This window comes from Carassius gibelio, chromosome A15, assembly GCF_023724105.1.
Source record: "Carassius gibelio isolate Cgi1373 ecotype wild population from Czech Republic chromosome A15, carGib1.2-hapl.c, whole genome shotgun sequence".
In the NCBI taxonomy this organism is placed as follows: Eukaryota; Metazoa; Chordata; class Actinopteri; order Cypriniformes; family Cyprinidae; genus Carassius; species Carassius gibelio.
This window is the reverse complement of record NC_068385.1, coordinates 21780868-21805274: the sequence shown is the minus strand read 5'-3', so window position 1 is coordinate 21805274 and position 24407 is coordinate 21780868. Positions and strand designations below refer to the sequence as shown.

At 40.9% G+C, this 24407-nt stretch overlaps 1 protein-coding gene across 3 annotated transcripts in view; it reads left to right on the top strand.

The window, feature by feature from the left end:
* The window catches only part of amotl1 (angiomotin like 1), a 255112-nt gene that overhangs the window by 202269 nt on the left and 28436 nt on the right, over positions 1 to 24407 (top strand). For all 3 annotated transcript variants that reach the window (XM_052617190.1, XM_052617189.1, XM_052617188.1), the window contains one exon: positions 20969 to 21159. In XM_052617190.1, the coding sequence (XP_052473150.1) occupies positions 20969 to 21159 (191 nt within the window). The remainder of the gene's footprint in view (positions 1 to 20968; positions 21160 to 24407) is intronic.

The following is a 24407-nucleotide window of genomic DNA, read 5'->3' as shown; positions in this document are numbered from 1 at the left end:
GACTAACCCGGACTCTGGCGGGTCCATGAGCACCTGACTCAACTCTGGAGGGTCCACGATCACCCGACTCGACTCTGGAGGGTCAACCAGAACCTGACTCAACTCTGGAAAGTCAACGAGCACCTGACTCGACTCTGGAAGGTCAACAGGAACTAGCCCTGACTCTGAAAGGTCAACGGTGACTAACCCTGACTCTGGAGGGTCCATGAGCACCTGACTCGACTCAACTCTGGAGGGTCAACGGGAACCTGACTCATCTCTGGAGGGTCAACGGGAATATGACTCGACTCTGGAAAGCCCACTGTAGCTTCCATCCTCTGCAGTGGCTCCGGGCTGGCGGCCATCTTGTGCAGTGGCGCTGGGTTGGTGGCCATCTTGTACTGTGGTGCTGGCTCAGCAGACGTGACGTCAACACTCCTGGGAATCTCTAGGATCTTTGACAGCATGGGGGAAATGATCCAAAAATGTCTCAGCGGTCATCTTGGGCTTCGGCGCTGAGCTGGCAGCCTTCTTGCACCGTAGCGCTGGGCTGGTGACCACTTTGTGCTGTGACGCTATGCTGGCATCCATCTTGCCTCGTGGCGCTGGGCTGACGGTCATCTTGTGCAGTGTTGCAGGACCTGAGCCATTATGGGCAGTGGTGTTGGACCGGCGGCCATTCTGCACAGTGGCTCTGGGCTGGCGGCCATCTTGTGTTGTGGCACTGGCCTGGCCCCATCTTGATCTGTAATCAAAAAATGTCGTTATAATGAAAGACAATGGGGCAAAAACAGACACGAAAAATAAATCTAATGCTAAAACACAAATCTAAAACACTTTCATTTTCTTTCAAACACAACAGAGGACTATTAAAACTAGATTCCTCAAGATCAGGTATAATTTTGATGTCTGGAAAAAAATCTTCAAGTATATTTTTTCCTCAGAGTTTAAAACCAAACTTATTTTGTGTAGAAACTTTCTAACAAATCTTACTGATCTTATACCCAGGTGTAAAGCAAGAGTCTCTGCATTTTTTAGTCCAGGTCTAGCTTTGTCAACAATATCTTTTATTTGTATATATATATATATATTTTTTTTTTTTTTTTTTTGACACAAGTACGTTTTTAAGCCCTGGAATGTCATCTCCGGACACATCAAGACGACTTCCAAAAGTCACAGGTTTTTCAAGCAACCAAAAAAGAGATTTAGCTGACTCAGTCGATGTTTAAAAAGTCTCCATACCTTAAAGAGACTTAAAACGAAGGTAGTCTAGTTTAATCTAAAAAAGTAAAATTCATTAATAAAAGCGCTGCATGAAGTCCCATTCCATTGACTCCACGTGGTGCTAATGGCTTCCACACTAGATTTTGAGGTCCCATGAGTAATCATTGTATAAACTGTAACCGATAGGTCGCTCCTCTGCTGACAAGATTGACCAAACCTTGACCTCCTTCATGTATTTGCAGGAAAAGAACACTTGAGGAGTCCAGTGCAAATTGTCCCAGAAAAAAAATTACCATTTCTCCTTGAAGTTTTGGTAAAAGTCCAAGAGGTGGATCTACGCATGCAAGTTTATGCCATAGAGAGGACCCCACCAAGCTGTTAATTATAAGTATACGACCTCTATATGACAATTGGGGAAGGAACCATTTCCATTTCAGGCATGGGCGTAGGTTTAGGGGGGACGCTAGGTACTAGTCCCTATCAATATTTTGAGATGACAAATTTGTCCCCACCTATATTTAGCAAGCTCCTTTGAACAGCTATCTGTATCTTTGCACTGCTATTCGGATCGATTCTAATGGCCAGGACGACGACAGTACAAGAAACGCTGTAATTTGATTGGCGACGGGGGATCTGACCTATGTATCTGACAGGCTACACGCGCGGGCAGCGATCGGGGGGGGGGGGGGGGGGGTGGTTGTGTGCCCACGCGCACATGTTGACGACTGCCGACGGTAAGTTAACAGGGCTGTCTCTGTGCCATATACAAAGGCCAGTAAAAAATAAATAAATTCAGTTTTATTCTACTGTAGAAAATAGTATTAACTGGTGATAGTATGTGTTACCCAGGATGATTGAATGCTACCTTAGCAGTTAGCAGTTGAATGCTCTCCAGTTCAACAACAGCTTCACTAACCAATACATTATTGGTTGCCATGTTATCTGTACTTACAATAATGGCGCTGTTTTTATCAGCAGACTCAGAAATTGTAAGATCAGGTACAGAAATAGAACCTGCAGTAATCTCAGCCATAGTAGGTTTATTCACAACTGACTGAACAGCAACTGAAGTCCCAACATTATCTGCAACAGACACAACTCTAGACTGATTATTCTCAGAGGTTGTCTGTACAGTAGCATTTTTTTCCATCTTTTCAGGACAAGCACGTATCAAATGGTTACTTTTTCCTAGGGGTGCTCCGATCACGATCGGCCGATCGTTATGCGCATCTCGTCAGTAAAGCCGGTTTTCTAATCAACGGTTAATTCAATCAGGTGCGTGATTTCACATAGAGCAGCTGTTACTACACAGAGCCGTTGTTAATAGATTAGATGCGCAAATCCACTTCATTTTCAGCGTTTTTTGGTGCATCTTCTCTATTAACAACGGCTCCGTGTAGTAACAGCTGCTCTATGTGAAATCACACACCTGATGCAATTAACCAGCTGATTAGAGAACCGGCTTTAATGACGAAATGCGCATTAACGATCGGCCGATCGTGATCGGAGCACCCCTACTTTTTCCACAACCGTAACACTTCATTATGTTCTCAGACATTGCATAAACTGTATAGTTAAAATCCTCAACTTTAACATTAAATGACAGGTTAAGCTCATCAGCGTTATTTTTCTGAATCATATAGACCTGCCTCCAAAAAGACACAACATTTTCAGCAAGGGTGATTTACAGCCAAGAGCAATCTTCCTAATAGGAGAGACTATCTTGCCAAAAAAAGACAGTTCCTTAGCAATACTTGCATCAGCAACAAAAGGGGGAACATTTGACAAAATAACCTTTCTAGAAGGGCTGCTAAGAGGGAGTATGGGTGTAAGCGTACCATTAATGATGACTCCTGTTTGAACAACTTCGTTGGCTTTTTCGATTGAATTTACAAATAAAACAATCGTGTTGTTCATCTTAGATGCAGAAACAATAGAGTTGCCACCCACCACATTGCCAACTGCTAAAGCACATTCCTCTACACTGAATTTACTCAGAATTTTAACCCCATGGCGTCATGTTAGACCATCACTGCTCGTAACACCTGTGGTAGCCATGCTACCCGGCAAAGACGTGATGCCTTTTTACACGAAATAAGTCAGAATCACTTTTATGTACTCTGCGTGCAATTTTAGATGAAACCTACCTAAAGAAATTGTGAAAACCACATTGATAGTCAGCGTTCAACTTTTTGACAGTTGAGCTGCCGCCTCGTTTCCATGGTGACGTCGTCCGCAATATAATATAATATAATATAATATCAACTAATATAATATAATATAATTTTGAAATGTTAAGCATTGTTTAGAAATAACATTGGAAAAAAAATCATTGATTAAAAATGAATGAACAACGCCCACATGATGTCTGGTGCTGGGTGGGTACCACCATAATTTCCCAAAGGTGTTCTATTGGTCCTTTATGGTATCCAATAGACAATACACGCTACCAATAGAAGAAAGCAAATTATCAATAGAGACCCACGGGGACCATTACAGTGTCCATTAAAACCAACAGAATTCCCATTATAGCCATTAAAACAATTACAAACTCTGTAATGGTTTCTATTGTTTATGTTTTCATTTATTTTATTCAGCAGTACCCGCTAGGACCAATACAGTTTCCCAAAGAAACCACTAAGTTTATTGAAGTCAAAATGGTTCATACTGGTGTTCAGTAGATACCACCAGAAGTTTCCAATGTTGTTCTATTGGTCCTTAATGGTAACCAATAGACAATAGACAATACAATGCCACCATGACCAACAGAGACCATTACAGTGTCCATTAAAACCAATAGAATTCCCATTAAAACCATTACACATTCTGTAATGGTTTTATATATAAACACCTGCAAAAGATTCCTGAGGCTTTTAAAAACTCCTAGCCTGGTTCATTACTCAAAACCGCAATCATGGGTAAGACTGCGGACCTGACTGCTGTCCAGAAGGCCATCATTGACACCCTCAAGCGAGAGGGTAAGACACAGAAAGAAATTTCTGAACAAATAGGCAGTTCTCAGAGTGCTGTATCAAGGCACCTCAGTGGGAAGTCTGTGGGAAGGAAAAAGTGTGGCAAAAAACGCTGCACAACGAGAAGAGGTGACCGGACCCTGAGGAAGATTGTGGAGAAGGACCGATTCCAGACCTTGGGGGACCTGCGGAAGCAGTGGACTGAGTCTGGAGTAGAAACATCCAGAGCCACCGTGCAAAGGCGTGTGCAGGAAATGGGCTACAGAGAAGCAGCACTGGACTGTTGCTCAGTGGTCCAAAGTACTTTTTTAGAATGAAAGATAATTTTGCATGTCATTCGGAAATCAAGGTGCCAGAGTCTGGAGGAAGACTGGGGAAAAGGAAATGCCAAAATGCCTGAAGTCCAGTGTCAAGTACCCACAGTCAGTGATGGTCTGGGGTGCCATGTCAGCTGCTTGTGTTGGTCCACTGTGTTTTTTCAAGGGCAGGGTCAATGCAGCTAGCTATCAGGAGATTTTGGAGCACTTCATGCTTCCATCTGCTAAAAAGCTTTATGGAGATGAAGATTTTGTTTTTCAGCACGACCTGGCACCTGCTCACAGTGCCAAAACCACTGGTAAATGGTTTACTGACCATGGTATTACTGTGCTCAATTGGCCTGCCAACTCTCCTGACCTGAACCCCATAGAGAATCTGTGGGATATTGTGAACAGAAAGTTGAGAGACGCAAGACCCAACACTCTGGATGAGCTTAAGGACATCCTGGGCCTCCATAACACCTTAGCAGTGCCACAGGCTGATTGCCTCCATGCCACGCCGCATTAAAGCAGTCATTTCTGCAAAAGGATTCCCAACCAAGTACTGAGTGCATAACTGAACATAATTATTTGAAGGTTGACTTTTTTTCTATTAAAAACACTTTTCTTTTATTGGTCGGATGAAATATGCTATTTTTTTTTTTAGATAGGAATTTTGGGTTTTCATGAGCTGTATGCCAAAATCATCAGTATTAAAACAATAAAAGGCCTGAAATATTTCAGTTGGTTTGCAATGAATCTAAAATATATGAAAGTTTAATTTAATTTAATTTTTCCAGCAGGGAACAAACAAAAAATTGACTCGTTCTCAAGTCAAGAACCGGTTGCATTGGTTTTTGGATCACCAGTATACTGAACCCAGAATGCGGGTAAATTATGAATGCGGGTAAACCGAAGACTTGAATGAAGGGCAATTATTGCCAATGACGTAATTACGTCTAGCTCAACCAATAAAAAAAAACGAACTTTGGATTATGATTATAATAAAAGAGTTATTGTTTTCAATATGTTAAATTTTGTTAAGTACTAATTTAAAGCTTTCTATACATATATTTATCATGTCTCTGAGGCATGTATTTTGGTTCATTTTTGTGAAGCGATCCTATTCAAGACCAGACGGCATAAAGCTCATCATGTTTGTTTTCTTTATTTAATAAACGTACAATGTTTTCTTGATATTGTGGGTGAATGAAACCCATACCCTTTACAGTTATGAATGATGAATTACTCTTACATTACGAGCAAAAATGACGGCATATCCATGGAAAACAAGTGATCACGCTGGTGCCTCTTTGTCCTGCAAAGCGCGCATAGCTTCCACTCTCCACACAAACTATTGGATATAGCGCACACTTATATAGGTTTTATGTTTAAACATTGTTATATGCTTGAACTGTTTTAGTATATCTATAGATTTTATTTTAGGTAAGTTGTGATGATTTGAGAAGGCTAAATTGATCAAACATGATCAGCTTGTTCGCTTGGTCATTATTTTTACAAACAAAAAACTTTTATTAAAAGAACAAAAAATGCTCCAAAGATTTTTTTTAAATTAACCTGATAAAAAATGAAATAGAATATAATCACTTTGACATTACATACAAAACTGATTTATTTTTAATAGTTGAAACAGTAGTATAAGCTGTTTTGGGAAAAGGGCGGGCTTGGATCAGGCCTAAATTTGAGGCCTGTTTAGAGCTCTAGTTTACGGATGATCGCGCAGTTAGCTGACACTTGCGAAAGCCTGCAATTGCTTTCCTGTGCGCTGTGTTTTTTTTAAGTTTCACTTTCGCTTTCGCTTTCTTTATTCTGCCTGTCATGATGCCATGGTAGGCACACATAAGAGCATGCTCTCTCCGCCAGAACCGTCTTGCAGCACTTCTTCGTTCTTTGCAAAATCCTTGTTACAACATTGTATAGATTACATTGTCTCATCTGACACTGTCAAGTGTCTTCATGTTGCTTTTGTATTTGATAAGAGAAAATCTGAAAATATATATTATTAGCACTACAAAAAAATCTCCATGATTAGTTTGCTTTTCCCTGCTTGAGAATTTCTGTCAAATGAATGGATGACATTAGCACACATGTGTTTTTGTTTACAATTTCTGGTTCACTTGCAAAAAGAGCAGTGTGAAACAGAAAAAAAAAAATCAACATTGTATTTGGTCCGGACCAAAGCAAGTGAACAAGCGGACATTCCTGGTGTGAATACAGCCTTTATATAATTTTCACTAATTTGTGAAACTAAAATGTTTGAGAGAACATTGCATAATCTGACTTGATAAATGGATGCTGATTTTTCTCAAATGTTAATTTTATTTTATTTTTAACTCATCATTACAGCGATTTGCGTTCTCTTTGGTTGGGCACTTGGAGATTCAATTAGGTTAAAGGGGGGGGGGGGGGGGTGAAATGCTATTTCATGCATACTGAGTTTTTTACACTGTTAAAGAGTTGGATTCCCATGCTAAACATGGACAAAGTTTCAAAAATTAAGTTGTACGTTTGAAGGAGTATTTTTGTTCCCAAAATACTCCTTCCGGTTTGTCACAAGTTTCGGAAAGTTTTTTTAGAGTATGGCTATGTGTGACGTTAGATGGAGCGGAATTTCCTTATATGGGTCCTAGGGCACTTCTGCCGGAAGAGCGCGCACTCCCGTATAGCGAGGCTGAGCACAGACATTTCACTGATCAGAGCGGGTCACAAAAGAAGTGTGTTTTTGATTGCCAGGGCAAGACAACCCTGCACAGATTACCAAAAAAAAAAAAACAGCATTAAGGGACCAGTGGATGGAGTTTATTTTTACAGAGCATCAACGGAGTTGTGCAAGTGTTTTTGTTTGTTCCCTGCATTTCGAAGATGCTTGTTTTACAAACAAGGCCCAGTTTGACGACAGATTTGCGTATCATTTATTTCTTAAGGATGATGCAATCCCAACGAAATAGGGTCACTATCGTGTGTTGGAACCGCAGGCGGTGAGTAAAACTGCTTAAAATATCTTTGCCTCCTTGTTAGTGCGTCCCCTCCCATGCCAGAGACCCGGGTTCGAGCCCCGCTCGGAGCGAGTCGTTGCTGCTGCTGCTGCTCTCGTTCAGTTTCAGCCTCGGGATCTGATTCTGGATCATAAATAAACGGCTGAATCTGACTGTAAGCCATGGTTTGTTTTGGGTGATGGTTTTTCCCTCACGGTAATGTCACAGTTTCCACATGCTCTCAACGCAAAAGCCTACTGGTGCTCGTGATTCTTTAGCTCCACCCACACGTCACGCCACCAGCCGGTCGTGTTTTTTCCGGGAAAAATCGGTACAGACTATCTTTCTCTCATGAATATAATAAAACTAAAGAATTTTTTGAGTTATGAAGGATGCAGTACTACTCTATAGGTATTCAAGATTAACAGGATATTGAGTGAAAACAAGCATTTCAAAAAGCTTAAATGACTTAACCCTTGTGCATTGTTCAAATTCACTACCCTTTTGTTATGTTCGGGATGAAAACATCCATTCAATTAAACTGTAAAAATGTGTCAGATTCTTTTTTTTTTTTTTTTTTTTTTTTTTTTGCATAAATCTGTTAATCAACTTCAGTCCTAATCAAAACTACCAAGTGTTTTTTTTAAAAATCCAAGATTTTAACTCTTTAATTGCCAAGTTCATAAATTATGAATTTTACTTTTTATAACAGTCTTGTGCATGTCAAAGATTAGTAGCAACATTGGCTTTAATGCATTTTTGGTTTTGTGCAGCATTAGATTTCCATTTTTTCTCCCTAATTTGTTGCTGGTGGCTGATTTTGCCCCATTGACTTCCATTATAACGACATTTTTTTTTTATTGCAAAGCCATGACACCATATAATCATGCAATCTTGATTGTTTTTGGTTTCCCCTTTTGGAAAGAGGTAAAATTTGTTTTTTTGTTTTTTTACAGTTACTCTCTTTTTACTTTTAACTTTTTACTCTCTCTCTCTCTCTCTCTCTCTCTCTCTCTCTCTCTCTCTCTCTCTCTCACACACACACACACACACACAAACACAAACACTATAATTTGCTGTTATACTTCATATAACTCCATATACAAGCCAGAAACTAAGCCTTTTTTTTGCACAGGCCCATCTAAAGGCTTAATTCAATTCAATTCAATTCAAGTTTATTTGTATAGCACATTTTACAATACGAATCGTTACAAAGCAACTTTACAGAAAATTATGTTTACAATATTTAGTAGTAGCTTATGGTGGTGACTGTCAGTTTGTGCACGTTTGACAGGATTTTTAGAAAAAAAAATAATACAAGACGTAGTCAGCTAGACGATGAACATTATTAAAATTATTAATTAATAATTGTTATATGATGCAGTCACACTTGTAGCAATATTTGTTAGTTCTGTTTGTTGATTCAGGGTTAGCATCATCTGAGGTCCTCTGAGGGTCAGCATCATCTCTTCTCAGGTGTTCTTGATCCAGACTGGAGCTTGTGTAAATCCTAGTTACCACGGGATGTAAATCGGACAGGTAGAATCTAAACCATCTTAGAGCCTGCCCTTGAATACCTGTAGAGTTTTGTAATCTATCTATGAGTATGTCATGATCTATGGTGTCGAAAGCAGCACTAAGATCAAGTAAGACTAGAAATGAGATGCAGCCTTGATCTGACGCAAGGAGCAGGTCATTTGTCATTTTAACAAGTGCAGTTTCTGTGCTTTGGTGGGGCCTGAAACCTGACTGAAATTCTTCATAAAGATAATTTTTATGCAGTAGGGTGCTCAATTGAACAGACACAACTTTTTCTAAAATTTTTGACCTATAATATATTTAGGCCTATAATTTGCCAGTACACTAGGATCTAATTTTGGTTTCTTAATAAGAGGCTTGATAACCACCAGCTTGAATGGTTTTGGGACGTGACCTAAAGATAACGATGAGTTAATAATATTGAGAAGCGGTTCTTCGGCTACAGGTAACAACTCTTTCAGTAATTTAGTGGGTAGAGGATCTAATAAACATGCTGTTGGTTTAGATACAATGATAAGTTTATTTAGCTCTTCCTGTCCTATGGTTGTAAAGCACTGCAGTTTATCTTTGGGTGTGATGGATGAAACTGAAGTGTTAGACGCTGTAGAATCTACATACGCTATTGTATTTATTTTATCAGTGAAGAAATTCATAAAGTCATTAATATTTAACGTTGGTGGAATATTTGAATCAGGTGGCGTCTGGTAATTTGTTAATTTAGCCACTGTGCTAAATAAAAACCTTGGATTGTTGTGGATATTTTCTATAAGTTTGTGTATATGCTCTGCCCTAGCAGTTTTTAGAGCCTGTCTATAGCTGGACATACTGTTTTTCCATGCAATTCTAAAAACTTCCAAGTTAGTTTTTCTCCATTTGCGTTCAAGACTACGAGTTTCTTTCTTGAGAGAGTGAGTATTACTGTTATACCATGGCACAGTACGTTTTTCTCTAACCTTTTTCAATTTGATGGGGGCAACAGTTTCTAATGTATTAGAGAAAATAGTGCCCATGTTGTCAGTCATTTCGTCTAATTCATATGTATTTATGGGTACAAATAGCAGTTGAGATAGATCAGGCAGGTTATTTGCAAATCTTTCTTTGGTGGCTGGAACAATAGTTTTGCCCAGACGGAAATGCTGAGACATATAGTTAATATCAGTTATACGCAGCATGCACGATACAAGGAAATGGTCTGTAATATCATCACTTTGAGAATATCTATAGCAGTAAGATCGATTCCATGAGATATAATTAAATCTAGTCTATGATTAAAACAATGAGTGGGCCCGGTGACTTTTTTATTGATTCCAAAGGAGTTTATTAGGTCAGTAAACGCAAGTCCTAATGTATCATTTGTATTATCAATGTGAATATTAAAATCTCCCATGATTAGCGCCTTATCAACTGTAACTAGAAGGTCTGAGAGGAAATCTGCAAATTCTTTTAGGAATTCTGTATATGGCCCTGGTGGTCTATATAAAGTAGCCAGAGCAAGAGATACATTAGATTTCTTTTGCATGTCTGACAGTGTAACATTTAGCAGAAGTATTTCAAAAGAGTTAAACCTGTATCCTGTTTTCTGGGTAACATTGAGAATATCACTATATATTGTCGCAACACCTCCACCACGACCAGGTTAGGGTTAGGATCGGCCACCAACAACAAATGAGGGAGAAAAAATTTAAATCTAATGCTGCACAAAAATTAACTATGCATTAAAGCAAATCTTGTTACTAATCTTTGACATGCCCAAGACTGTGATAAAAGGTACAAAAATATCCAGTTCACAATCACTTTTTAAATTGAAAATATGTAATTTTGTGTATTTTTTCCCCCAAATCAGTGACATAATTTATGAACTTGGTAATTAAAATCTTGGATTTTTTTTTTTTTTAACATTTGGTAGTTTTGATCAGGACTGAGGTTGATTAATATATTTATGCAAAAAAAAATTGTAAAAAAAATATTTATATGATAGGTAAAAATTGAGAGCCTGAATGCACTGTAAGTCGCTTTGGATAAAAGCGTCTGCTAAATGCATGAATTTAATTTAATTAATTTTAATTTGATAGATTTTTACTGCAGTTTAATTTAGTGGATGTTTTCATCCACGGACGTAACGAAAGGGTAGTGAATTTGGCCAGAGTGTACCATTGAGTTTTTGAAAAATGTCAAAGCATTTTCAAATCAAAATAAGTCAAAATAAGATTTGTCACCAAAAATCATTCCATTAGCTCAAAGACAGAGAAAGTTGTGGCCAAAATAAGATTCAACTTTACCCATTAGTGAACGAAAATGTCCCCAACAATGCATAAGTGTTAAGTAAATTAAACTCAAAATAAGTAAGGAATACTTTAAATATATTAATAGAGATTTAAATGACACTTAAAACAATAAAGTCAAGATTACTTAATTTATTACAAATTACTTTTTACAGTGTATAGTATTCTTTAGTATAGTGTTTTTTATTTGTTTGTTTTCAATGAAATCAATTTTTTTGTGTACATTTTACTTAATTTTTTCATGTTCTACTAATTTTGAATGGTTGCTTGTAAAATAATCTAATTTGATTATTTCTAATTAATTCTATGTGTTAAATGTGTTACATTTAATTAATAATATTGGAGGTAAAATTTGAAACAAATTTATTGAGTAAAAAAAGTGAATATTTTTTTACAGTGCATTTGGGCTGTTACCAGATAAATTAAATCAGTATCAAGAAAATTCATCTTTTCAATGCAGAGGATACATAGAAGCTTAATCGAAAGTGGCATTTAGATGCATTTACACTCTGTTTAATGCAGGACATGAATGCATATAGCCTGCATTTACAAATCCAGACATAATGTTTTGATATAAGACATAAAATGTGTAAAATACTTGATAATATATATACTTAAAATGTGAAATTAAAACCACCAGGTGCCAGCAATCATTTAATAAGAAACCACCGTCCTTGCTCAGAGACAAAAAACAGTGCCATGGTGGCTGTGTTTGGAAATAGTTTGTTGTTGAAATAAGAGCAAAAACAGGCAATATGGTGTCTTAAACGAAAATCTATTAATAAACTTCTTGTTTATTTAATTTTTGTTAAAAAAAAAAAAATGATTTGCTGAATTTTGAAATGTGATATTGATTTACTATATTACATATAAATGTTCTGTTCCATATCTTCAATTTTGTACAGAAGTTCTAAGCGACCATGTATTATTTTTTTCCTTCTTGTTTTCTTGTTATAATGACTTAATTTTCTCGTGATCTCGACATACCAAGTTGATTTTTTGTGTTATCACAACATAATTTTCTCAACTTTGAAACTCACTTGATGGACAACCATGTGCTCTTACTGTAGCCTGCATTTCACCAAATTTTGCTTTGCTGAAATACAGTAATACAGAAATACACCTAGTAATAACATCTACAATATGTAAATAAAGGCTGATCAATCACTGTTGATATTTCCAAACACAGTACACAGCACTTTTTTTGTAATTAACATGTTTAAATGGTCAAAGCAACACAGCAAACACAGGAGGAGTGCCTTCAGAAGGATGCAGAACTATTCTAAGATCTTAAAGAGATGCTTGGATTAAACTCACTTTAAATGCTCCCTTTATTTGGAATAAAATTAGATAAAATTTGTAATTTTTAGTAGTCATTATATGCTGTGACAGATATCATGTGAATGACAAGCTCTTTGAAAAGAGTGTTCATGTGTACATGTAGTGTGTGTGTGTGTGTAGAAAACAAAAGATTACAACACTATAGAACATCACTGAATTAAATTTGCCTACAGTATATACTTTACATATAAATCACATTTCTTATCGATATGATTAACAATAAAGATTAATAATAAGGAAAAGAGGCACATTACAAATAGCCTGCGTCGTTGAAGCCTATCCTATTGTAAATAAACAGAACATCCCCACTTATTAAATATCAATCATATCATATGCAGTAGGTAACTTTTGTAAAAATATATTTTTTACATATTTGTTAAACCTGTCATTATGTCCTGACAGTAGAATATGAGACAGATAATCTGTGAAAAAATCAAGCTCCTCTGGCTCCTCCCAGTGGTCCTATTGCCATTTGCAGAAATTAATCCGCTCCCGGTAAGAAACAATCAATCAGAGCTGCGGTTCGTAACTTTGTTTGTGTTCAAAATGTAGAAAAATGTATATAATAAGCGAGTACACCATGAATCCATTTTCCAAACCATGTTTTTAGCTTGTCCTGAATCACTATAATAAGTGTTTATATTCGCACTATTTTTTAGATTGCTTCGGGGTACCGCGGCGGAGTAACCCAGTACCTTTGTGATTCTACATAGACATAAACAGAGAGAAGTAGTTCCAGCTACGATGTTCTTCTGCAAGACGCAAGCAGTTCTGTTTATTAACGTCTCAGGTTACAAATGTAACCTTGGTTCCCTGAGAACAGGGAACGAGACAATACGTCAACGACGCTATGGGGAACGCCTCAGGTGTGACAGGTGTCTGAAATCAAATATCAACTCACAGCAATCATGCTGACCGGCGACAGCCGTGAATCATCAGCTTGAATGATGAGCGTGCGACCTGGATATAAAAAGGGCGCCTTGAAACCATGACAATATCCTTTCGTCTGAAGGGACTGTTTGGCAGGCAGACCCTGAGGCATGGCTGGGAGACGTATTGTCTCGTTCCCTGTTCTCAGGGAACCAAGGTTACATTTGTAACCTGAGACGTTCCCTTTCGAAGGGGTCCCTTCTAGGGAATGTGGCTAGGGAACCCGAGGGAACCCCAGCCAGTCACTATTCAGGGGAATGTGCCACCTGAAATGCCACCAGGCAGGCCTGACCTGGTGTCACTACATAAGACACTACAGACTGGCCACTTCCTGTCTGTCCGAAGACAGAGCCTCTGGACACTTGCCTTTAGGAAGGCATCCAGCCCGAGGAACTGCAGAGCAGGCAGTGAACCACTCGGCCCGGATCTCAGAGACGGGATATCCTGGAGAGTATGACTCAGCATAGTGCTTTACAACCCTTGCCAGCGAGGGGAGTTTCTCTACTCGATCCACGGATCTACCCAGTGTTTGTGTTTCAAAAAACACTGAGGAGGCCTGTGAGGGCCTAAGGACTGATCTAACTGGGAGGCCTCATGAGAGGCCTGCGACCGACTGACCAGACTCAGGAGACCACATACTCACATTGACCCTCAGTGAGGGGAGCATAAGATCTACCTGGTAGGCAACCAGGCTGTAGCAGGATAAAAAAGTTCCAGGAGGGAACCCGTAGCAGAGAATAAAAACTTGAGCCGAGCCAGGGCGCAAACTCACCTCCGGTAGCTGCCTGATAAGGACTGCTAAACTGAAAGTAAGTGGCCACTAGCTTACGAAACCCAGCATCACCGTGAAACTACTCCCAGGGAGACCTGGAGAAGCCTACTACCTGACAACCACAGTATGTTGGAGCTCACAGTATGTGGGAGCTCACCTTCAGAGAGGCCTGGTGAAGCCTGCTATCTGATAACCACAATATGTGGGAGTTCACCTACAGACTACTACCTGTAGTCTAACTTCAGGGAGGCCTAGTGAGGCCTACTACCTGATAAACACAGTGCAGGAAAGCTTACTTTCAGGGAGGCCTGGAGAGGCCTACTACCTGAAAACCATAGCTGATAGTGAGCCAGACTGGCAGTCCAGTTGACTGTCTTTGGGGCTTTGCCTTCAGGGAGGCCTTATGAGGCCTACTACCTGACAGTTCAAAGAAGCGGGAATTCAACTCCAGGGAGGCCTGTGGGGCCTGCCACCTAGTAACCACAGTATGTGGGATTAAACCCTCAGGGAGGCCTAGTAAAGCCTACTACCTGACCACCACAAAATGTGGGAGCCCACCTTCAGGGAGGCCTGAAGAGGCCTACTACCTGAAACAGTCTAATCAGCTGGATGTAACTGCTGCTGGGGACTCGCCTAACAGGGAGGCCTGGTCGAGCCTGCTAGCTGATAGCGAGTCTATTCTGCTACTTTACCGAACACTGCTGGAACCATACTATTAAAAACTCTTCCTATAGTTTTGTCCAAGTGTATGTTCCACAATGTTGCGACCCACCTCAGAGGAGGCCTGTTAAGGCCTACTAATCAGCAGTGAGCCTTCTGCCCGAACTACCAGGGCCAACCACCGAAGGTGAGCTGGCCTAGGAGCCCTATTGGGGGCTATTCCGTCAAGGAGGCCTGCTGGGGCCTACTACCCAACTGTGCAGCCTTCGCGGCAGAAATCTGTTGCTACAGCATCCTGGTACCTAATCACATTGCCAGAGGCAGTGTACTCAGCAAATAGCAATACCCTTATAGCAGGGGAGTACAACATACGCCATTCTGCCTAGTGGAGGCCCCATTAGGGGCCTACCTACTAAATGCATAGGCGTCAGCCCATGGCAATGCTCTGGCTTCAAAGGGAGCGGAGTTCAAAAACTGGAATGAAATGTAGTTTAGAACTCCCTGCTCAACCGGAGCCATCGTGGTGTGAGGTAGATACATACAGAGCTGAGAATGGACTACTCAAAACTACCCTGAGTTAGCGGGGGAGTAACAACCATATGCCCCTGCAATGTTAGACAGGGAGCAGGCCTGCAAGTGGCTCCAAAGGGTGACAGGGATTTGTCCTGTGCCCAGCCTAGGGGAGCGGGGGGGCTAAATTGCAAGCCAACCCACTTCAACCCATCGGTCGAGCGATTAGCTCAACGGGCTGAGTGGAGCCAGCTCTAGAGGCCCAAAAACATCTCTGTTCGGCAGGGTCTGACAAACTCTCACTTCGCAGAGCGAAAGATGGCCTAACCCTGCCAGACTGATCCTACCTCAGCTACCACCCTGCATTACTCTATGACCCCTGAATGCAGAGAAAGGGGCGGGCCTTGGCCAACAACTCCCATTTAAGGGCGGAGGCTGAAATCAAGGGGAGGAAGCCTAACACATAATGAATGTGGCAGCTATACTTAGCAACACGCCTCCAACATCCCTAGCATAGCCTAGGCCAGCTACAGAGGCGGCCCGGATGAGGGCCGACCTACAAGCATAGATCTACCTGAGGGCTCGGAGGAGCCACAGCCTACTTGATTGAGAGGCCGTGAAAACACTCAACCTACTGAAACCCAACAGAGCTCAGGGGAGCGAGTACTCAGGATACCAATGTCACAAACCGATAGGCAGGACATCTATCTGAAGATCTATCTGAAGCGCCAGCGTCAGTCTAAACCTGAAGCAAAAAAGTTTTTTTTTTTTTTTTTTTTTTAGGAAGACCAACTACTCTACCCTCTGGGTGGCTAATAGCCCTGAGGCTAAACAGAAATGAGCGGTGGCCCACCACGCATATAAAATGTTATGACAGGAAGGCCATCACATACTCAGCACAGAAGCCGAATCTTCTTTGAGCTTCCTCCTAATTCGTTCTAGCCACCAACTGGGGGGAGGCTTCAGGGCCCTAAAGTCCATACTTTAATTGCTCCTCTAAGAATGACCCCCTAGGTCTATACAGGGAACAGGGTCTGTAGAGAAATACAATCAGTGTTAGTTATACACACAGAATTTTACAAACCAAAAGTTCACCTGCGGCGTGCGGAGTGAAGACTCGCCAGAGAGTTCTCAATGAATCTGGGGTCCACCACTTTTACATGCCTAAAAGAGGCGCTCACATCAACCAGTTGCTACGGTGGGCCATCAGAACACAGTTCTCATCATAAGGCCCATCCCCAGGGCTGGTGTAACGTAAACGCCTGGGGAGTCAAGAAGAGGGAGAGGGCTGGTAGAAAAGGCCCTCCAGGGAGATCAAACCCTATTTCCGCTGAGCGTTGCAGCGCTTGTGCTGAATGACCTCCCTTAAGTCCCTCTTTTTGCGGGAGGCCCGCCTCCTCTGTGTCCTACTCCTCCATGGAGGGGGGGCACGAGAGGCGACACTAGACCTCTGGTCCTGCCTACGGTCCTCAGACCAAGACGGACCAGGTCCTCCCGCCTGCCTGGGCTGGGGCCCGGATCTCAGAGGTATGCAGTTCTTAAATGCAGCTGAGCGCGCCTTCGCCTCCCTAAACTTTTCAACCACCGCCTCAACGGAGGTGCCAAAAAGTTTAGCAGGCGAAACTGGTGAATCAAGGAGAAGGGATTTTTCTTTCTCCCCGATATCAGCCAAGTTGAGCCACAGATGCCTCTCTGTGGCCACCATCGCCGCCATCTATCGGCCGATCGCGGCAGCAGTCTGTTTAGTGGCCCGGAGGGACAAATCTGTGGTCCGGCGCAACTCAGCGACTGCCTCAGGGGACAGCCCAGCCCCCTGGTCAAGATCCTGCAGCAGGTCAGCTTGGTAGGCTTGGAGCACTGCCATGGTATGAAGGGCAGCACCAGCCTGACCTGCCGCCGTGTACGCTCTGCCATTCAAGCGAGCCGTGGCTTTAAGGGGCTTGGATGGCAGAGTCGGAGCTTTTAGGTGTCGACACCCGCCCAGAAACGAGATAGTTCGCAAACGTCTCTTCAATGGGCGGCATCGACACATAACCGTACTCACCGATCCCCTCAACATCAGCGAAGTTGCCCCGCTGATGTCGATGAATACGGGCAGAGTACGGTTTCTTCCATGCCCTCTCGATCTCTGAATGGAGATCAGGAAGGAATGGAAGGCTCTGCTGAGCTGGTGGTCTATGTTCAGGGAGAAACCGATCATCCAAACGACCGTAAACGATCTCTCCCTGAGCGCGCCGCCATGGCAACTGAAGTTTGTCAGTGGCGTGTTCCATAACTTCCACCAGCTCTGCGTACACGGGGCAGGATGGCTGACGAGGTTGAGGATCTAAATCATCCTCCTCAGCCATCTCTTGCCCGGCCTGAAGAGCACTCGCTGCAGTAAAAATAGGAGAAAAGTCTCCGTCATCCACCTGCAGCTCACTCTCGTCAGCCGATGACGCGTCCGAGAGGTTAACGCCCCCCTCGAGACTGTCAGCGAGCTCCATCTGGGAGCCCCATGAAGCGCGTCGTCGCTCTGCCTCGGCACGAGCGGGACCCGATCCGCGAGGACCAGACGCTGAACTCTCTTCCCTCGAGAAGAGAGCCCGACGAGAGCGGATCGTTTTCATAGGAAAACGCTCACAATTTGCACAGGATGCTCCCTCAAGAGCATCCTGTGCGTGCTCTTCACCCAAACAGTACACACACATCTTTGATGTGGGCTAGCTTTAGTCTAAACATTTCATAAATCCACTTTCTCCTGCAGAGAAAGAAGGTTTTCAGCATATGTGGGCTTGCATTCCGTTCATTTGCTTAGATGCACTAACATAGTGTTACTGTTCACAGAAACACTAAACTAAGATTTCGGTAGCACTTTATTTTACAGTCCTGTTCCTTATGTACATACTATGTACTTATTATAGTAATTACAATAACTATGTAATAACTAGGTACTAACCCTGAACCTATCCCTAAAACTAACCCTACCCCATGTAGTTACCTTGTGTTACCAGAACTTTCTTAGATAAATACACTGTAAGTACACTATAAGTACATGGTAGTACATGTACTTGTAGCGGGTAGGATGTAGGCAGCGGGAATTGCACCTTGATTGAATCAGGTGGGTAGGATGTAGGTAGAGAGAATTGCGCCTTGATTGAATCAGGTGGTGCGCGTTTGGCGTTTCACATTTAAATCCAGCTAGCTGGTGGTCTCTTTAGTTGGTGTTTTGCTACAGATCTTGGTTCCTTGGACTCTTGGTTGGTTCTTACAAGTCAATCTTGACCTGGTGTTTGTGTGGTTATTCAGTGCCATCTTCACGAGCCCCTACCGACTACAGATTGCGTTTGGGTGAATCAATGAAAATCACTGGTTTGGGCGTAAGCCCACTCTTCCACTTGATTCCTTGTTGGGCACAATTGATATTCCATCAGACTCTATCACTGCTGAGTGGGTTCAAGAACAACTGAAGCATTTCTCTGCAATCTAGGCCCGAGTTCATTTGGAGGCAGCCGCTTAACAACGAGCAAAGAATCACTTGGCTCCTTTGCCACTTCTGCCCCCTGGTACACTGGTGTATCGTCGTAGCCATCCGCATGGACGGCACAAGATTAGTGATCTTTGGGAAAATGTGGTGTATGAGATTGTGAGGTGCCTTGATGAGGTTGGTACACTTTATAAAATTAGGCCAAGAGATCAGTTAGGTCCCGAGAAGAATATTAACCGGAAAGAACTGCGCCCTCTCCCAACTGACCCAGGTCCACTACATTTTGTATCTGGGGGTGAGATGCTTAATGTAAGCATGACCAATTTCATAGGGGATGATGTCGATGGCAGTATGGATGAAGATGATGATTTTGGAGTATTGGTAGCAATTGATGAACCTCCTGTAAGACGATCAATACCTTCCACTGAGTTTGGAGGGTTGCAGCCTCTAGCTCTTGAACAGCAGGGGCAGACTACACCTCAACATTTAATAAGTGACTCCTTGGGTGTTGAAGGGGAGGTATTAACATCTGACAAAACCCTTGTTTCAAGGAGAACTGTTAGAACAAATGCAGGCCGCCATCCCAATCCTCACAACCTTCCATTCACGACTGTAAGAAGACCACCTGTGGCCTCGGCAGAAAATGTTCTAACCATCTCGGGTTTGACCCTTGCCCTAGTCACCGGGACGGTGACATTTAAGGGTGGGTGAATGTAGCGGGTAGGATGTAGGCAGTGCGAATTGCACCTTGATTGAATCAGGTGGGTAGGATGTAAGTAGCAAGAATTGCGCCTTGATTGAATCAGGTGGTGCGCGTTTGGCGTTTCACATTTAAATGCAGCTAGTTGGCGGTCTCTTTAGTTGGTGTTTTGCTACAGATCTTGGTTCCTTGGACTCTTGGTTGGTTCTTACAAGTCGATCTTGACCTGGTGTTTGTGCGGTTATTCAGTGCCATCTTCACGAGCCCCTACCGACTACAGATTGCGTTTGGGTGAATTTAATGAAAATCACTGGTTTGGAGTAGGACCACTATAAGTTTACCGAGTGCTGTTTGTCGCGCTGAGAATGTTGGCCTGGGAATGTACGAGTAAAAACCAGATGGAATAAAGCGATTGCGATCGTATTACAGTAAACAAGCTCGACGCTGCGGTCGGTGTTTAAACAGGAGGACCGTTATATGCCATCCTGACCACTGTTTTTCCTGTGCCCTGTTTTCAGTATTAAGTCGTGTATGTGTGTGTGTGTGTGTGGGAGGAAGGACCACTGTATTGCCCACTAGCCTTCCCCTGTGTGTTGTATGTTTTCTTCTTTGGTAATTGGGCTGGTGCAATATTCTGGGGGGGGGGGGGGTGTAACAATTTTGTTGTGTGGCCACTGGGTTGCTGAGTGTAAGTTATTTCTGTTTTCTATGCATGTGATTTTGTGATGTGCCTTATTTATTCTGTGTTTGTTGATTTTGAGTTTTGCTGAATTTGGTATTCATTTAGACATCTTGATTTTGCACTTTGTTGTACCTTTCCCTGAATTGTTGACCAGAGACCTAATGTTTGTTGTTTAAGTGTGTCTAATTTAAGGAAAATAAATTGTTTATATTTTTATATTACACCAGTCCCTCTCTCTCCTTTTATGCCCCTTTATTGAGATGCTTGTGAACATCTACAATTTAGGTTGTTGGTTGATTTAAACAATGAGGCCCCCTAGGGGTTACATACTGTAAAATAAAATGCAACCAAGAATTCTAAGCTTTGAAGCTCGAACATAACTTCATGAGAATAAAACTCTTAGCACATTAAGTAAAAGTAAAATTACAGATTTAAAAAAATTACTTCAAAAAGTACACACAAAAAAAGATACTTGATTGCAGTAACGTGAGTAAGTGTACTTCGTTACTTTCCACATCTGTTTCCACAAAAGGGTGTTTTCAATAACAACAGGCCTATATGTTAGAGAGTAATTTTCCAGCCCAATATATCCATAACCACTGTTTCTCCCTGTGTTTAGCGTGCTGGTGTAGGTGTTCCCCTTAGTTCGTGGGAATCCAGTGCTCCTGCACTACTGGATCTTCTAAAGGAGAGAGAGGAAAGGATTCTGGGATTGGAGGCTGATATGACACGCTGGGAACAGAAGTATTTAGAAGAGAGTGCAATGAGACAGTTTGCCACGGAGGCCGCAGCTACAGCCGCAGCACAGAGGTCATTGCACACACATGCATGTTTACACGTATAAGTAAGAATCTGTATAAATAATTAATGAAATCAATTCTTATTTGCACTTTTATTTGCACTTATGTTAAGTCTGTTTACCTATAAAGTATATTACTATTATTATATATATTTTTTTCATTGCTTTTTTTTTGAAGGGTAACAGAACAGAAGTACAACATTACAATAATTATACAGGGATACACATTTCTACAGGCATATTTTATCCATGAAATACAATACAGTGCAAGACAGACACAAATTCGTTGTATATTTATTTTCAGACCTTGCTGTAATATATGTCCAGAACTCTTCCCAGGAAGATAACCCTTCTTCTCTAACACCATTTATTCAATTAAGCATGGATTCATAAGATGCCATTTCTATCATTGCATTGGCCCACTCTTTTGATTCTGGGTCTTTCACTCTCTTTCAGTGTCTCAACGTAATCCTACTTGCGATTGTTATATATACCATAATAACAGAAAATATATGTTTTGAAACATTAGGCATTTGAGATTTATCACCTAGTAAACCAGTAATTTATGGCATATGTGGTATTTAAGATACCAGAAATTTATGGAATCCATAATCTGTTTCAAGTATTGCTTAACAAGACTACATTCCCAAATACAATGTAAAAAGGTACCCATTTCCAACTGGCATTTCCAACATAAATAGTCTTTAATCAGAAAAGCTCCAAAGGTTTTATTTTCCTACAAGATTATAACATTTAAATCTTCAAATTACCTATGGGAAGTCGTGGCCTAATGGTTAGAGAGTCGGACTCCCAATCGAAAGGTTGTGAGTTTGAGTCCCGGGCCGGCAGGAATTGTGGGTGGAGGGAGTGCATGTAGTTCTCTCTCCACCTTCAATACCACGACTTAGGTGCCCTTGAGCAAGGCATCGAACCCCCAACTGCTCCCCAGGCGCCGCAGCATAAATGGCTGCCCACTGCTCCGGGTGTGTGTTCACAGTGTGTGTGTGTTCACTGCTCTGTGTGTGTGCACTTTGGATGGGTTAAATGCAGAGCACAAATTATGAGTATGGGTCACCATACTTGGCTGAATGTCACTGTCACTTTCACTTAAATACCCAATTCTCATAAAAGTCATCAATTATGCTTATTCCCTGCTGGTGCCAGTCAAGCCAAGTCAAGTCACCTTTATCTATATAGCGCTTTAGACAAAATACATTGCGTCAAAGCAACTGAACAACATTCATTAGGAAAACAGTCTGTATTAGAGTCCTGCACGGGACGGGTGACCTGCAAATTAAATTAAGATCAACCCGTAAAAGATCAGCCAGCTGTTTTATATATATATATATATATATATATATATATATATATATATATATATATATATATATATATATATATATATATATATATACAGAATCTGAATTAAAATGTGTTTGGTTTAAGCCTATTTCAAAATTTGTGTCATAAAATGATATCGCACATACAGCTAACTCGATCGTTATAAAGGTGTTTAACAACAATACACTTCCACTTGCATGTATTTGACAATCGGAATATCAGATATTTCATTCCATAGCTAACACATTTGTGAATATGGACCTAATCTAGGCTATCCAGGGTTTTTTTTTTTTTATTTTTTTTTTTATTCCATCTGAAAATGACTGTGCAGCTCATTCACATGTGCGCTCTGGCGCAGATCCGCCTCTCGAGATGCTCAGCTGTGAACGATTTAAAAATGGGTGTGTTCGACTTGAAGCACAACCTCAGACGGTGGTATGATTTGCTCTTTTGTGGTTCTGTTTTCTTTCAGGATCAAAAATACAACAAATGAAAGCGTTTATCTGTATTTCCGACTGATGAGAATTATGCATATACATTCATAAATCAGTCGATCAAAATAGTGTGATCAGTGACTCAAGCACGTATTTCGACAGTTGCAGTAAAAACGTGAAATATAAATTCTCAGAAAAAGCATTTAATACCAATATATTGAAACAACTGTTTAAATACTCCATTAATAAAGGACTCCAGACAAATATCAGTCCACATGCATTTTATATTTAATATGAGGGAAATAGACATGCATGCATGTGTGACACAAAAAAATATTTAACTTTTAGGTAGAAAAATATTTTTTTAGTAATTCTGTCAATTAAAGGTTATTACATTGTCTGCTATATATTTGCTTCTTATTAAATACTGGCAATTGATTGATAAAACATTGATCAAAATTAAGATAAAATGTATAAAAAATGAATATCTTTTAAAATGTTTTCCAAAAATAATTCTGTATATAAAATTAGAAAAAAGTGTGTCTAATGTGATTGGCTTAACTGATTTGATTTCGGGTGCGGGTCGGGGTGTCGGTTCTATTTTAAGCAGGTCGGGTCGGGTGCGGATTTTAATTAGTGCTGCTGTCGGAAATTAGCTCTCTAATCTGTATCTGGGGCTCTAGTTGTCCTAGTCTCCACTGTATTTCAGGGATATAGAGGTCCTTTCCGACTCTCTCCTTTCTATAAGATGTTTGATAGGCAGCCAGTGCAGTGTTGACAGGACCGGGCTAATATGGTCATACTTCCTGGTTCTAGTAAGAACTCTTGCTGCTGCATTTTGGACTAGCTGTAGTTTGTTTACTAAGCATGCAGAACAACCACCCAATAAAGCATTACAATAATCTAACCTTGAGGTCATAAATGCATGGATTAACATTTCTGCATTTGACATTGAGAACATAGGCCATAATTTAGATATATTTTTGAGATGGAAAAATGCAGTTTTAAAAATGCTAGAAATGTGGCAAATAGCACACCTAGGTTCCTTACTGATGAAGAAGAATTGACATTGCAGCCATCAAGTCTTAGACAGTGTTCTAGCTTATTACATGAAGAGTTTTTAGGTCCTATAATTAACACCTCTGTTTTTTCAAAATTTAGCAGTAAGAAATTACTTGTCATCCATTTTTTTTATCGACATTTTTTTATATCGATTTATGCATTCCATTTTTCAAATTGGTGTGTTTCACCGGGCCATGAAGAAATATAGAGCTGAGTATCATTAGCATAACAGTGAAAGCTAACACCATGTTTCCTGATGATATCTCCCAAGGGTAACATATAAAGCGTGAAGAGTAGCGGTCCTAGTACTGAGCCTTGAGGTATTCCATACTGCATGTGATCGATATGATACCTCTTCATTCACTGCTACGAATTGATGGCAGTCATATAAGTATGATTTAAGCCATGCTAATGCTCTTCCA